Source organism: Pogoniulus pusillus, chromosome 33 (genome assembly GCF_015220805.1).
Source record: "Pogoniulus pusillus isolate bPogPus1 chromosome 33, bPogPus1.pri, whole genome shotgun sequence".
Lineage (NCBI taxonomy): Eukaryota > Metazoa > Chordata > Aves > Piciformes > Lybiidae > Pogoniulus > Pogoniulus pusillus.
The window spans coordinates 7,602,114-7,618,785 of record NC_087296.1 but is presented as its reverse complement, the minus strand read 5'-3'; the positions used below and the strand labels follow the sequence as shown (position 1 = coordinate 7,618,785).

General features: G+C 45.4%; 1 protein-coding gene across 1 annotated transcript in view; it reads right to left on the bottom strand.

Annotated features, from left to right (window-relative positions):
• The window catches only part of DCBLD1 (discoidin, CUB and LCCL domain containing 1), a 52,489-nt gene that overhangs the window by 13,620 nt on the left and 22,197 nt on the right, over positions 1–16,672 (bottom strand). Inside the window, 5 exon segments of the mRNA XM_064170166.1 lie at positions 845–885; positions 6,732–6,865; positions 8,607–8,679; positions 9,433–9,484; positions 10,467–10,604. Of these exon segments, the coding sequence (XP_064026236.1) occupies positions 845–885; positions 6,732–6,865; positions 8,607–8,679; positions 9,433–9,484; positions 10,467–10,604 (438 nt within the window).

Below are 16,672 nucleotides of genomic sequence, written 5' to 3'. Positions count from 1 at the left end.
ATACTTTGTGATTCTCACCTGCTATTAGGGCTAGAAAAGTAACTCATTAAAGAAGCTCCTTGATACTGCTGCCAAGAGGTGATATCACGATGACAATAGCTGCAGGTAAGCATTACCACTCCACCAAAGAACCCACAACATTTCTGCACATCAAGGTTCTTCAGAGAAAACAGGCCAGTGGAATAAGGTTTCAATCAAGCGAAAAATAACTCCCTGGCAGTTTCAAAGGCCTGTACATGCTCTACAGTTTTCACTGGCATAATAAATTATTTTATCTCAGATGGCTGAAATAGAATTCAAATCAATGAGCACAAACTTTTCCCCCCCCCCTCTTTGCCATGCTATGCAAATACACGGCTCGACAGATTAAAGGCACTTTTGCATCTTGGAAAATCACAAACAAAACCTCCTTCTGCATCAGTGCAGTGTAAATATATCTTCATTCCTCCCATGTTTTCATCCTTGTATAGCAAAGATGGAATTTAGAAACGTCTGAAGAAAAACTGCTTTCATTTTCTGCCACCTGAAGTACATAAAATGGAATTATCTGATTGCCATTCTTCATCTGCTGGCACCAGAAATGTAACAGCAAAATACTGTTTCTGTTTCTCATCTCTGTGCATGTGACCTATTCCTCTGCCGTGCTTCTTTCCAGCTCCCTTCACATCCCTTCCATTTTTTATTATTCGCTTGCTGATGTGAAAAAAAAAAAAGTTGCTGTCCTAAAATATCCTTCCTAGACAACAGCCTGACATTCTCCTGACCACCTTTCAAACCTTTTACAGAAAATACTTAACTAAAAAGGTAACATTTGAATAGCTAAAAATACAGCCATTATTCTTACCATTTGAAGTAAATATAAACCGCTTATCTGAGAGCGAACCCCTGTAAGAGAAGAAGAAAAAGGCAATTCAGTCTTGCAGGAGGTGCTGATGGGAATGCTGAGCCCCACTTCCAGAGTCACTCTTTGTCTAGGAAAATATCTCTGCCCAGAGAGCTGCTTGCTTTGCTGGCTGGTCCCTGACCCCCCGTTAGAGCACTCTTGCACAGCTCTCAGTGTGACTGAATTCACAGCAGCTTTTAATGCTTTTGAGCATTTGTTACACTTTAAAGTGACTTCTCATCCCATCAGCCTCTGGGAAGGTTTCCCTTCTGCTCCTCAGATTAGCAATGTGAGAGTGTTTGAAAAAGCCAGGACTGAGAAAACTATCAGGACCTGGAGCTCCCAGGAGCATGTGGCTCCAGCACCACCAGGTCCAAGTCTCTTCTCACCTACACTAGCCTGTAATCATGGCAACTTCACTGCAACCAATGACTTTCTGTTAGTCCAAGTCCACATCTAGTTTGAAGAAAATCCAGCCTTAAGCACTGTGAAAGTGTTAGACTAGATGGTGACTAAACCATCCCAGCTCTGGCTGCTCCTGCTGGGGTTACAGCTGTGTGATACCCAGATTGAATGGGAACTACTCCTTGCTTTATGGGTGGGAAGCAGTTCTGTTACATCCACAACCAACAGCTCCCATCAGGAATTACTTTTCTGCTCCACTAATAGGACCACATTTATGAGTCTTCATGTTTCGCTCCTTCTGACTGCTTTGCTTCAGGCCCACTCTATACAATCCTGCACCAAGCAGGACAAGACAAACTGCCACAGTAAAGGAAAGCTGAGCTTTGCCTGGCTTCCCAAGGAGCCACTTTTGAGACATCCCTGGTGTTTCATTCCGGAGTGACAACTCTGGCTAGGTAATAAAAATAAAAGTCTGGGCTTTAATGTGAAATTAGTTTGGATTTCTGTAAAGTCTGACCCCTTCAACGTCACTTTGATTAGCTGCATGCATCACTTATCCCTTTAGAAAAGCCTTGGCCAGTGTGACTGCACTTAGCATCGAGACAAGCTTCCTTTCAGCTGCTCTTTGTTGCTGGCCAGGAGAATTCACCCTCAGGTACGACCTGTGGGCTAACAGCGATGCACAGGGCTGTGTGTTTTGAGAGCACTGCAAACAGAGAACTGGAATGTGGTCCCACGTCAAGGTCAATAAAAACACTGCTTCTTTTTGTCACTGAGGGAAAACTAATGACTACAGGCAAACGAAGCCCTTCAGAGATGATGGAGAGCACTGGGAGGGAACTGATTTATTCGGGCATGTGGGCGGTAGAGTAGCTAGAAGGAGAAACTCAAGCCCGCCTTCCCTCCCACATCTTCCCCCCAGGCAATCCTCAGGGGCGATCAGATGTGCTCTGCTCGCTTCAAACCAGTTTGACATTACAGCCAAAACAATTTTTTGTTTTCTTTGTGAATGCAAAGCAGCCCATTCCAAGGGAAAAGAAGAAAACAAACACCTACAGTCATCACTAAAACCTACCCGAACCAGAAATCACAGTGCTCCTTGAACACTTATTTATGAGACAGTGCTTTGTAATAAATAAGTCACACTTAGCCCTTTCAAATAGAGGGCTGCAATTTTAGGGAAGAAAGGCAGGAGGTGAGCGTGGCTAAGGTCTATAAAGCTATGAAATCGAGCTGAAATATTCCTGCTATAATTCTTCAAGTCACTGAAGAGGACAAACTAATTCAGTAAGTGGCAATTCATCAGTTTCCTAATGCAACTGGTGGCATTTGTCACACAAATTTCATTTTGTCCTTTAAGGGATGGTATCAGCCTGTGCTCCTCATTTTCCTGACAACCTTCAGGATCCTGCCTCAACAACAGTTCTGGTGGCAGGACTGCACAGGAGACCTGTGCCAGTAGCTCTGAAAAATAGAAGAGAAAAGAGAACACTGCCTCCCATAACAAATTTCTGTTGGCACCAACTAATCACTTTTTTTCAAAGTCCATCTCAAGCCAGCTTTTTGCAACAGTGCAGGAGAACCCAAATCTCACCTTTCCCAGCTCATAACCATGTGGTCTCCTGCATTTTCAAACACAAATGATTTCACGTGTGCAGATGCACAGCCACAGGCCAGCTCACCTCACAACGTTAAACCCCCATCGTATATAATTGTACCGGGGTGTCGGAACTGCCCTATAAATCCAACCACTTGATCTTCATTACAGCATTTGTGGGCGCAGGGCCACACAGAGATCATGAGAACTGGAAACCTCACAGATGCTGGAGGGTAACAAGTGCCCTGAAAAATGGACTCAGGGAGGCCAAGGTCAGCTCCCGCAGGCTGGTGAGCTGTAACTCCACCGTCACATTACAACGCTGCTATTTAACAGCTCGATGCACTCCAGCAGCAGCTTCTGATGAGGTCAATTTCAGCTCAAGTCACTAAATAATTTAAATCTTTAATACTGAAATCCACTGTAAATGAGATTTTAAAAACTTGAGTAAGCTTTTATTTAAGGGTATCTAAAAAGCTCTCAGAGCACTGCTGTCCAAGCACTATTTTTTCCTTGCCAGCTCTGGAGGCCTGAAGTGCACATTTCAGCTCTCCTGCAAATAAATGAGAGTTTTCCCACTTATAGAATCATAGAATCAGTCAGGGTTGGAAGGGACCACAAGGATCATCTAGTTCCAATCCCCCTGCCATGGGCAGGGACACCCTACCCTAGATCAGGCAGCCCAGAGCCTCTTCCAGCTCGGCCTTAAACACCTCCAGGAATGGAGCTTCAACCACCTCCCTGGGCAACCCATTCCAGCCTCTCACCACTCTCACGCCGAACAACTTCCTCCTCACATCCACCCTGACTCTCCCTACCTCCAGCTTTGCTCCATTCCCCCCAGTCCTGTCACTCCATGAGAGCCTAAAAAGTCCCTCCCCAGCTTTTTTGTAGCCCCCTTCAGATACTGGAAGGCCACAAGAAGGTCACCTGGGAGCCTCCTCTTCTCCAGACTGCACAGTCGCACTCTTTCAGTCTGTCCTCATAGCAGAGATGCTGCAGCCCTCTGCTCATCCTCATGGCCCTTCTCTGGACACACTCCAGCATCTCCACATACCTCTTGTAATAGTGGATGCAGTACTCCAGGTGGGGTCTCAGCAGAGCAGAGCAAGGGGGAGAATCACCTCCCTGGCCCTGCTGGCCACACTTCTGCTACAGCCCAGGCTCTGGTTGCTTTCTGGGCTGCAAGTGCACACTGCTGGCTCATGTTGAGCTTTTCATCCAGCAGCACCCCCAAGTCCCTCTCCTCAGGGCTGCTCTCCAGCCACTCACTGCCCAGCCTGCATTTGTTCTTGGCCTTGCCTCAACCCAGCTGCAGGACCTTGCACTTAGTCTTGTTGAACATCATGAGGTTGGCTTGTGCCCACCTCTCCAGCCTGTCCAGGTCCCTCTGGCTGGCATTCCTGACCTCCAGCCTGACTGCTGCACCACACAGCTTAGTGTCGTAATGTAGTAAAGATCTCTCTCTTGCACCTCTGTAGATATTTCTATTACTCCTGTGAATTGTATAGGTTATTTGTGAATGGCAACATTAAAAGGATGCTTGGCAGTCATAGTCACAGGTTAATTATGCAATGCTATCCCCCAGCATGTGTACATTTGCTGTCTTATGTGCTACCTTCATTGCCCACTAGTTCTTGTGCTGTGCCAAAAACCAGAAATGGGAATCCCAGCTGCCTTGCACTATCACATTTTACGTGCTGCTATCTGAGTTACTTGTTCTGGGATTCTGAAGGATCACAAACATATGAATGTATGTAAACAGCTCTGCACCATCTTTAGATAATGGACAAAATATTTAATTCAAGGCTGCACTAAGCTAAACTCTGTGATGAAAAGAATTCATATTATTTGTTTTATGGAGGGGTTTGGTGCCTGAGCTGAGCTCTCAGCTCTGCTTTGCTTTGAGACAAGGTTAGATTAATTTTCTTTGGCAATTAACTTTCAAGGAAAACTAGAAAATATTGAGGCTTTACAGACCTTTGGCTAGTATATACTTGTATACTTGAGTGCCATTATATAGGAAGCTTTTCAATCCACACTGAAATTTAAGCACAGCAACAAACTAAATGAATGTTTGGGGTTTTTTCCCTCTTCCATTTTTTTCCCTCTTCCATTTTCCAACCCCCCCATGAATGAAACTGTTCAAAATTGTCAGGGGGTTGAGGAGTAATCATGGGGAAAACAGGAAAAAAGACATGTTGCCTCAGCTCTTGTAGACTATGAGACTGAGATTTCCCTTCCCACAAATAACCCCCACCCCAAACCAAAAAGCCTCATGTAAAATCCAGATAACATTTGAAAACTAAAAAATATAAACTAAGCAGGAATGACAGAGGCAGTTGCTGGAAGGGCTTTACTGTGCTGGATAGAGATTAGAGGATTTATTTCTACTTCCAACAACAGCACAATTAAAAGTCAGGAGATAAGTGGTAAATACAACACCCTCGCTATAAATATCCTAAAAGACAAAATCTCTGAACGTGTCAAAAGCACAATGTTTGAGAAGCTGTTCATTAAATCCCCTATGGCTCAAGAGCACTTTTTAGTTATTCATTTTTCCTGGCTTTTGCTTTTCCCCCTTCTTTTAAACTCGAACGTGAATGTAGTGATGATTTATTAGCGCAGGGATTAAAGGTGTTTGTTGCAGAACATTGTGCTTTCATGGATCTGCTAACAAAGTCACTGGCAAGTATGTGCTGGAAGGAGTGGAAGGGGAAAAAAATGATGTCCTATGTGGTATACAGCTCCTCAGATCAGCAGTGTGAGAGTGTTTGAAAGAGCCAGGACTGAGAAAACTATCAGGACCTGGAGCTCCCAGGAGCATGTGGCTCCAGCACCACCAGGTCCAAGTCTCTTCTCAACTACACTAGCCTGTAATCATGGCAACTTCACTGCAACCAATGACTTTCTGTTAGTCCAAGTCCACATCTAGTTTGAAGAAAATCCAGCCTTAAGCACTGTGAAAGTGTTAGACTAGATGGTGACTAAACCATCCCAGCTCTGGCTGCTCCTGCTGGGGTTACAGCTGTGTGATACCCAGATTGAATGGGAACTACTCCTTGCTTTATGGGTGGGAACCAGTTCTGTTACATCCACAACCAACAGCTCCCATCAGGAATTACTTTTCTGCTCCACTAATAGGACCACATTTATGAGTCTTCATGTTTTGCTGAAAACTTTGAACATCTTCCTCAAGCCATCAGTGCCAACGCTGTCTTACAGAAAGCTCTAGAAATAAAGCATCAAAGCTTCTAGACCTGCACCTAACATCTACTCTGACCAGTTTTGGAGCCCATATTTTAAGAGAGACAGGGAAATATTAGAGAGAGTCCAATGGAGGGCTGTGATGATTAAAGGACTGGAACACCTGTCCTGTGAGAAAAGGCTGAAAGACCTGGGGCTGTTCAGTGTAAGGAGAAGGCTGAGAGGGGATCTTGTGAATGTTTGTAAACGTGGTGGAAGGTCAAGAAGAAGGAGCCAGTCTGTTTTCAGTGGTGCTCTGTGACAGGACAAGGGGCAGTGGGTACAAACTGGAACACAGGAAGTTCCATCTCGACATAAGGAAAACCTTCTTTTCAATGAGGGTGACAGAACCAGAACAGGCTGGCCTGAGAGGTTGTGGAGTCTCCTTCTCTGGAGTCTTTCCAAACCCACCTGGACACATTGTTGTGTGAACCTACTCTAGATGATCTTGCTCTGGCAGGGGAGACTTGGTCTGGATGATCTCCAGAAGTCCCTTCCAACCTCTACCACCCTATTACCCTATGAACTTTTCCTTCCCAGAAATGTATCCCCACCTTCTTCAGCTGACCTGGGCAGCTCACGGTGCGCAGCAGTACTCACTCATGCGAGGGGATGCCGTTGGCGACGCCACCTTCGTAGCGGCTGATGCCCTTCTGCTGGGTGACGCTGATCTGCCCGCCCAGCTCGTCCGCGATGACGCCCGCGTGTATCGCCGACTTGCACAGCAACGAGGTCTGAAAGGCAGAGGTGGGAAGGCAGAGCTCAGAGCCTCAGTCTGGCAAACCACTGATGGTTTCACTCCCAAAGCACCAGCATACTGGCACAGCTCGGGAGAACCAGCAGAGGCTCAAGAGACACGAGAGGGAGGGGGAACACAGAGGCTCAAGAGATACAAGAGTGAGGAGGAATAGTAAGCTTGGCAAAAAAAGCCTTTACAAAAGCCACCTCTTTCTATTTTTCTCCCCCCAGAAGAAACAACAATCTGCTGCTGAGAAGCTGCTGGAAGATTTTAACTGAATAACTTCTTGGGAAAATGAAGTCAAAGGCAAGGCAAATGTTTATGAAGAGAAAATGGTAGTTACTCGATGGACTTGCCTGAAGGCAGAGCCTTGCACTACTGTGCCTTAGGATTTGAGTCATGGCATACTGTAGGAGATTATGCTGTGTGCTGAGTAGCTGCTGCTGGGTTTTAAGTGTAGTCCTTTTGCCAGTATCTCAGGTGGAATAACTTACAGGACAAACTATGTCAGCTAGGTGGCAATAACGCACCTCTGGGCTAGGGCAGAGAAGGGCCAGTGGAGACGTGCAAAGGAGACGTTCTGGGTGCCTGCTGGCAGAGCCTGGTCTCATTCACATTGGCACATCTTGGGCTGTGCTACTTACTACTCCACCGACTGAGGTGCCTTTGTGTCACAGACCCTCCCTGGAGGGGACACAAAGGCAGCAGGACTCCAGGGGAGCCCCACAGGTTCTTCCCATGGGAAAAGCTGAATGTCCCTTCCCGGTGGAGGGAAAATTTCTTTCCAAAATTCCTCGGCACAGATAAGATCTGCATGAGGTCATGCCATGTGCTGCTTTTCTTTCCCAATCACCCAAACCGAAGGGCAGGAATAACTCCAGCTAATGAGATGTGATGTGGCATTTCTTTGTTTCCACAGCTCTGCCACTTTCCAGGCTGAAGCTGGAATAACTGGATGAACAGGTTAAACATGAACGCCGACTTTTTGGCAACTCAGTAAGTGCTATATTTCTGAGAGGGTGGGATTTTACTCCAGTGCTAAGGTTAAACTTATTCCACCCTGGGAGATGTGCAATTTTCACAGGTATGACAGGCGCAGAGCTCAGCCTGAGTGGCACAGAGAGGTCAGAGCACTGTGTGATATGAACTGTGGATAAATGCCACCACTCAGGCCACTGCTTTCATTTCCAGAACCAGCAGTTAAAACAGCCCCAGAAGTTGGTAGTTATCAGTGGGATGTGATTAGGCAGTGTACAATGTTTATTCCATCCCAGAGCAGATTGTTGGGATACTGCAGGCACAACCTTAAAGAATACTGGCACATCACTGAAATGTGGGTGGTTTTTTCCCTACAAGAGATAGGTTTAGAGAAGAAACATGTGTACTCCAAGCAAGAAAAAGACTGAAGGTGTAGGAATATTTAGTGCATCAACGAGCACTGCCTCCAGTGGGACAAACACTAGGCAGGATTTTTCCAGAAAGGCAGAAGCCCCAAGTCAGTAGGTGGATTTGACAGTCAACGGACTTTATTCTCACACAATTGACTGGTCTGTTTGAAAAGTGTCTCTGTGTGCTTTTGCACTGATAACAAGTTCATATCCTGATAATAAAAGGCATATCTAATACAGCTGGGGAGAATTACTGACAAAAGTCAAGCAGCAGAAGGTGAAACCAAGTTGTGCCATGCTTCTCTCTGCTGGCGTAATAAACTTGCCCTCATTATCCTCTGTACTTACATCTCTGTATCCTTCTCCAATGTTCCCAGAAATGTCACCTGCTATGTCTCTGCAGCCAGCAGGACAGTATCTACTGTAGAGAGAGAAGAGAGGCTTGGTTAAAGTATGAACTGTGGTGAGAGCACACAGAAACAAACTCACCCAAGAAGAACTACTCTCACACCAATAAATATGTGAACAGTAAGTTCTGGCTGATGGTCTGTTAGAGAGTCTAAGAGGTAAATAAATGAGCTCTTGAGGTCATGAGTGAACTGCACACAGCAGCATACAAAGAACCAGAAAAACATCCTGGCAAGGGAATTTCTGTTTGATTCTCTTGTTCTAGAAACGCCACCACAAGAGTTTTCAGCACAGCCTAGATAAGAAGCATGCACATAGGATGCACATCCAGACAGCAGCCAGAAGAGCACAATTCATTACAATTTCAAATCCTATCACAAAGTTCAAGGAACCAAGAAATTATAGCTTGTCCTCAGATAATCTTGTATCAGCTAGGATATGATCTGCTCTCAGGAGGAGCACTGGAATTTCAGGCTACTTTGAATTTCAAAGTGGAAAGCTCTTTACATACACCATGTATATGTATGGCCTGATCAGAATTGCTGAGAGCCTGCAACTCCATTTCCTCATTGTCCTGGGCTGCAGAATTCCACTCTGTACTTCAGCTTCTCCCAACCAGGCTTTGGACTATTACATCATCAGACCTCAAAAAAATTCCCTTTCCTTAGAACCCCCAGATGATACCTGCCTTATTTTCTAGCAAGGGGACCAGCTGACAGATAGAGCAAAGCAAGCCAGAGTGCAGAGAGGTGCAAACCCTCCTTACCTGTATTCAGCCTTTGTGTAATGGTTTGCTCGTTCCAAACATGTGATCAGATCTGTGAAAAGTTTACAAATGTCAGTCCCTAGTGCAGGAAGTAGGAATACAGACAAATATTTGGCTGCAGATGAAACATTTAAAGATCTCTCTGTATAATACTTAAAACTAGGTAGAAAGCAACAGCTGTAGCTTTTCCTCATTCTTATTCATCTCCCTCTTCCACTCCTGTGCCCTACACCTTCACCAAAGTTGCACAGACATTCAGAACGTTAAGTCTAGAAATTGAATCTTAATTTCTCCTCTCCCTTCATCCCATCAGTGTGTGGTAGATGCTGGACCTCAGAATATAGTGGAGCTTCAAGTAGAAGGTACTGATTTTCTCTTCCTCTGGGCCTGCATGGCAAGTTTTCTGGGGAAGATTTCAGCAGCTATCACATCTGGTTGATATTACAACTGCTTCTTGCACACATAGTGTTAAAACTATCATGGTTCATGCTAATTTGGAAACATTTAGGATCAAACATTTGGGCTAAAGTCTATGCAGTTATAGAAGATGAAGAAACAGAGGGGGACTATCACAGAACCATATAATCAACCAGGTTTGAAGGGTCCTCCATGCTCATCAAGTCCAACCTAGCACCCTGTCCTATCCAATCAATTAGACCATGGCACTAATTGCCTCATCCAGGCTTTTCTTGAGCACCTCCAGGGACAGTGACTCCACCACCTCCCTGGGCAGCCCATTGCGATGCAAATCACCCTCTCTGTCAAGAACTTCCTCCTAACATCCAGCCTAGACCTCTCCTGGCACAATTTGAGACAGAGTCCCCCTGTTCTGTTGCTGCTTGCCTGGCAGAAGAGACTAACCCCACCTGGCTACAGCCTCCCTTCAGGCAGTTGCAGACAGCAATGAGCTCTGCCCTGAGCCTCCTCTTCTGCAGGCTGCACAGCCCCAGCTCCCTCAGCCTCTCCTCATAGGGCTGTGCTCCATGCCCCTCACCAGCTTCACTGTGCCTCTAATCCTTTGAGTTTCACTTTACCTGGATGATCACTACTGGCGTAGGACAACAGAAAGCCTCGTCCTGACACATGGGATCCACTCTCGAAGTGAACTGTTGCTTCATTGCTGTCCAAAATGATTTCTTTGGGAACAGGCATCACATTACCACAGTATGGCCCTACAGACAGAACAAAGAAGATTTCAGAAGTTTAGATGACATAATTAGGCTGGAATATTCTCATGATTAGCAAAGAGTTTCATAACCCGCTCCTCCTTCAGTACCAATCCAAATGTTGACAAAAGGGTTTTGGCTTCAGTCCTTTATGGGCATGAGTTCCAAAGTTACCCTGACAAGGAGCGGCCAGGATCCTGTTGTCTCTCCTTGGTAGCAATTCCAGCGTCCACATCTCTCATCACATAAGCCCTACGAGAATGATTACTGCCCTTTGGCCTTTGAAGTAGAGCCGTGCTTACAGCCAGCAGTAACTCATTAGAGAAAACAACAGGACATTCAAAGGCAAACCAAGGGATCTGCACAGGGTCCCCTAGATAAAGCTCTCCAGGCAGGGACAGCTCATGCTGCTGTAGCACAGCAGTCATTCAAGAAGGATTAAGATCACAGACAGTGTACCTGGTTGTCAGGGACCTCTGTGCCACCAGCCAAATTGTACAAGCCAGTACTGCCACTTTACTCAGAAACTGTCTTATTTTTCACCTGAAAACATTACTGGGCCACTGAAGCACACAGTTCAAGCCTCTGGAATTTCAAACATAAAAGAAGAGAGAAAAGGGAAGATAGGGGATGGGGAGGGGGGAGGTAGACAAGAGCCTTGCACTTACGCTGGATTAGATAAGGGGTTTATAACTACCAACAGCAGTCTCTTGGAACATTCTCAGGGACACTCCTTGTGACAGCAGGCATGCTCAGGACTCAACAACCACACTTGCTTGCTCACAAGTCAGTTCCCAAGGGCTGCTTTCTTTTGAGTTGCCAGTCTTTGCCCTTGCCTTCTGTAACCACACCTGAGTGCAGACACTTGTCCCTGGCTGCCCTCAGGCACAGATTACACAGAAGATCCATAGCAGTTCGGGTAGGTTTTCTGAATTTAAGATGCTTACAATACCAACTGCTAAGAAGTGAGATGAGTTTTGGTTTTTGTTGTTGGGTTTTTTGTTAATGACAAACAGGGTGTTTTTTTTTTTCCAAAAGTAAAAGCAAACAAGACCCTTTACAGGCTCTCAAATCACCTGTTCTGCTGAGGTAAACAACATCCTAAAGCAAGTCCTTGGAATGAAAAGTGAGCAATTCGATTTTCTCCAGACAACCACATTCTATGGCTAGTGGCCATTTTAAGGTAACTTGGAACTGACTTCTGAAATACAAGAAATCACCTTTGATGAGTGGTGTCCTTCCCTAAGTGGCTCCTAAGGACTTCTTGACACTCTTGGGGTGGCCTGCCCCAAATACTTCATTGGCATTATAACCACTGTAAGAGCAGCCTATGGAGTAGCCCAGTTGCAGCTAACAACAGGCAGTTGTCAGCAGAAGGGGGCAAAGCAAAGGATGAACACTGCCTCCTGCCTTATACAAATCACAGAGTGAAAGTAGGCAGGTGAAGAAACAAGCAAGAGTGTGACATTTCCCTGGAGTACTCCTGCTGAAAATGACTCATGACTTAGTCAGAGAAAAACAATGGCTATAAAAAGGGTTAAACAAGTTTCTGAGGAAATGAACTTATCAAAAAGACAGCATCTGACACTGTGTCATAGCAGACAACAGCACAAGCGACTTACTTGAGAAGGTCTTTTGTGTCAGATGGCAGTGGGAGAAGTAAAGTACTAACAGATCAAGACAGAGAAAGGGGGAGAAGGCAAGGAGGCATTTCTTCAACATAAAACACCTGAGAAAGCTGTAGTCATTTTCTTCTCTCTACATATTTTGGCCGGTAGGACAAAGGAGTTATTCTGCCTTTGTACTCAACACTGCTCAGGCCACACCTTGAGTGCTGTGTCCAGTTCTGGGCTCCTCAGTTCAAGAGAGATGTTGAGATACTGGAAGGTGTCCAGAGAAGGGCAATGAAACTGGTGAGAGACCTGGAGCACAGCCCTGTGAGGAGAGGCTGAGGGAGCTGGGGGTGTGCAGCCTGCAGAAGAGGAGGCTCAGGGCAGAGCTCATTGCTGTCTGCAGCTACCTGCAGGGAGGTTGTAGCCAGGTGGGGTTGGTCTCTTCTGCCTGGCAAGCAGCAACAGAACAAGAGGACACAGGCTCAAGTTGTGCTGGGGGGAGGTTTAGGCTGGATGCTAGGAGGAAGTTGTTGCCAGAGAGAGTGATTTGCACTGGAATGGGCTGCCGAGGGAGGTGGTGGAGTCACCATCCCTGAAGGTGTTGAAGAAAAGCCTGGATGAAGCACTTAGTGCCATGGTCTGGTTGACTGGCTAGGGCTGGGTGCTAGGTTGGACTGGATGATCTTGGAGGTCTTTTCCAACCTGGCTGATTCTATGATATTCTCTCACAAGTGCTCTCTGGCTTCCTTCCTTGCAGCAGCCAGCAGTGACCTACCTGCTCTGTAGGTGTAATTTGTGTGGCTGGTTCGCTCAGCCACACACCAGCTGCATCAGGCTATGCCTCTTCTGCAGCAGCAAGCCTACAGAGGCTCTAGGTAATTATATAAATCACACATGGCATAAACAAAGCCATAACATAAAATACAAAATAAAGCAATAAAATGTCTGGACATACAGAGCTGTACAATCTAACAATTCCAACACGAACAGCTTAAGAAAGCAGCATGGAATGCCTAAAGACAAGTTTCTACTGCTGAGTAATAGATCCAAGAAGGGTTACCAGGCTATGGTTGCCTATTGGCAAGAGCAGTTCTGGTGTATTGAGACTGTGCTCTCAGTGATCCTTCCCTGGCAGGATGGTTGGACTCCAAAATGTGTCAAGGTCCCCACCAACCCTTAATACTCTGTGATTTGCCTCCCTAATCAATTTATTTTACGTTGATGGTCTTCCAAGAAATTCTCCAGAGGGACAACTAGTAACACTTACAAAATAAAACTGATTCAGGGTCAAGGCAACTCTTTCAGTTCAGTTTTGACTGAGTTTTATGCTTTCATCTCTTTCCTAATTTTCCCTAGAAAGACAATGTGTTTGAAGTTAACCACATGTAACCATCTGTAGCCTTCCCTGTGCACTTCCACATAGCAGTCCACTTCTGTCTTTAACATTGCAAAGCCGGCAACTGGTCAGTCTCCCAAGCTCCCTGCATTTCACTGTGGTGTGCCTGAATCAGATGCACTTTCTGCATACACAGTTACATCTCCTAGGTATCTTCTCCATTGGCTTACCCATTACCCTGAATACATGCACTGAGAGATTTCTATAGGCATGAGAAGATTAAAACCAACCATCAACTGTACACACATAAGGCTTCACCTGAAAATTATTTACTAGACCCTTTTTCACTCGCAGTTGGGGCGACAAGAATATTACTTCATCATCTGTTTCTAAACGTCTTGCATGTTCTGCATCTCCTGGGATCACAGGCTCACAGGATGTTAGGGGTTGGAAAGGACCCAAACAGATCATCAAGTCCAACCCCCCTGTCACAGCAGGACAATACTATCTAACACAGATCACAGAGGAACACATCCAGACAGGCCTTGAAAGTCTCCAGAGGAGACCACACAACCTCTCTGGGGATCCTGTTCCAGTGCCCTGGGACTCTTCCAGTCAAGAAGTTGCCCCTTGCATTGAGGCAGAACCTCCTGTGCTGCAATTTACACCCATTGCTCCTTGTCCTATCCCAGAGAGCAAGTGAGAAGAGCCTGTCCCCCCCTCCCCCACTCTATGGCCAGCCTTCAGATACTTATAAACATTTATCAAATCCCCCCTGTCTCTTCCACCCTGGATTTATTGATTTCCCCATGCTGCCTATATTAACACTGTATAACCAGTGGAGAGGAGGGACGATGGAGAAAGCCTCAGTTTGTGCCTGATATGAAAATGAGAAACTCCTTTACAGGGACCTCTTCGCTTTTCCTGCAGCATTTGGACTCGAGTCTGGATAAATACTTCATTCCTAAACCTGGGACTAAGCCAAAAGATTTTTAAGATCCCTTTTGAGAACTGCCAGATCACATTATCAGTTTTTCATCTTCTACTGTTAGCTGTGAGGTGGGTCGTTCTGCGTGCTCAGCTTGAAAAACTAGCCAGGAGTGCTGGTCTCTGTTTCCTGTTCAAGTGACTTGGCTGGAGCTCTGCTGGGCTAAGTAGGCAAGGATTATTTGGTTTGTTTATTAGGAATAAAGAAAAGAATCTAATAAACAGATGTGCTACGTGTCATGGAGCTGCGTAGGTCTTCTCCATGTTTCAGTATTGCTACAGCTAGATGCCAGGACCTTTTCTTCTCTTCATGTCTCATTAATGAGCTGACCCAACTGTGGTCCCGTCTGTTCACTCCAGATCTTTTAATATCTGTATTTTTATCATTCTGCAGGAGAGCTATTAGAGGGTTAGGGATTTCAAATGTCCCTCATTTCATATTCTCTATAATTAAACTAACATTTAATGCCTTTCATCCAGAACTCCTGATCTATTGGTGTGTTTTAGGTGGCTTAAATGAGATACTTTTATTTTGGAATTGCTGTCTCCAAGCAGTATTAACATCCTGCAAGATGCACAGTAAACTGTCTGCTGGATATCCTTTGGCTGGCTCCTCTGGAGACTGAAGGGACTCTTTTATGCACTGTTTGTTTTTTAAATGCTAGCAATAGCCCACTGCTTTTGTCTTTCTCACAACAGTGCTGGTTTGCAAATCTGATGATCTCTACAGCATTGTCTAGTTTTATGAGGTCTAGTTTACTTCTACTGTCAACCAGGCTCTGGCATATTTCCTGAGCTTGCTTTGTTGAATTATGTTCCTTTATTTTTTTTCTACTTCCCTTAAGGAGCACTATGGCTAGAGGAATCTCTTCTCTCACACCAGCTGGCAGTGCCTACATACCGTTTGTTTCTCTAGTTCTTCAGACTGTCTGCCTCTTCTGTAAGGCTCTTGCTTCCTTGTAAAAGCAATTATTTCCACCTTTAGCCAGTGCATGCCCAGTTTGCCATGCTCATTCTGCTTCCAAATTTCTCGAGTTCATTTGAAATCTGCAGTTTGACATTCACAAAACTCTTCCAGAAACTCAGTTTTTATATCAACTCATGACATGCTCTATTCAAGAGGGAATCTTCTCCCTTTTCTGTCTTTGTTGCAGAGTAAGCCTTGGATGGCAAGCAATGTGTAGCACCAGCAATCCCACGGATCTTCTTCTTCAGAACAATTTCCTAAAGCATTTGTGTGGGAAAACAATGCTTTACATTGTGATCCTTACCTTCAGTAGCCTTTTGTCAAATAAAGCAGTTGGAAAGTACCTCGGTAGCTGGAGAAGGACAGAGGATGTGATGAAGAGAGACTGAGCTTGCTTCACTTCAGAGCTAAGAGCTCCTCCAGAGTGCAAGCAGCTCACAAACCCAGCAAGGATCTGTTGTATGGAAACATCTGCATTCTTGAAATTCATCTCCAGCCCACACTCACACTCATGTTTCACTTTCATAAGCAGTAACTGAAAGAGCAAGAGGACTTCACTCCAATCCTGGCATGCACAGGGATAACCAGCATCACCCCGCAAGCACTTGCCAGGAGGTGAGAAGTGCTGCTCTGTGTCCTTTGTGAGATGCAGAGCAGGTGATGTTTAACACTCAGTAGGTATGAGTTGAGAGCAGTCAGGATGAGACAGGCTGGTTATTCAACATGTAATTCTGTACAGCACAGTCTGACCTCAGACTGACTAATAAGCATTCAGCACTTTAGGAAAAGCAATTCTGAATTTCTCTCCAAATTGCTGCCAAAGCCTGTGATAGAGGAATAAAAAAGGCATCCAAGTAGAGTCAGGTTGGAGAAGCAATTATAATTGCAGAAGGCAGGGTCTGGGCCACCTGCACAGGCTGTAGGGCTGCCTGCTTGACCTCAGGTGAGACCACCCATTTCTGCTGTGACTCTGGTTTGAGCCAAAGACACAAACACAGCAATAGTTAGGAATTGTTAGCAAAGAACTGAAGCTCTTTAACCACGTCCACAATAAAGCACACAACAGACATTATGCAGCTGAGAGGAAAGAAGTCTATTTGCTAAAACAAATGCAGACATTCTCTGTTGCATAAACCTTTCCTCAAGCTGAAACCTTGGCACACTGCAACCG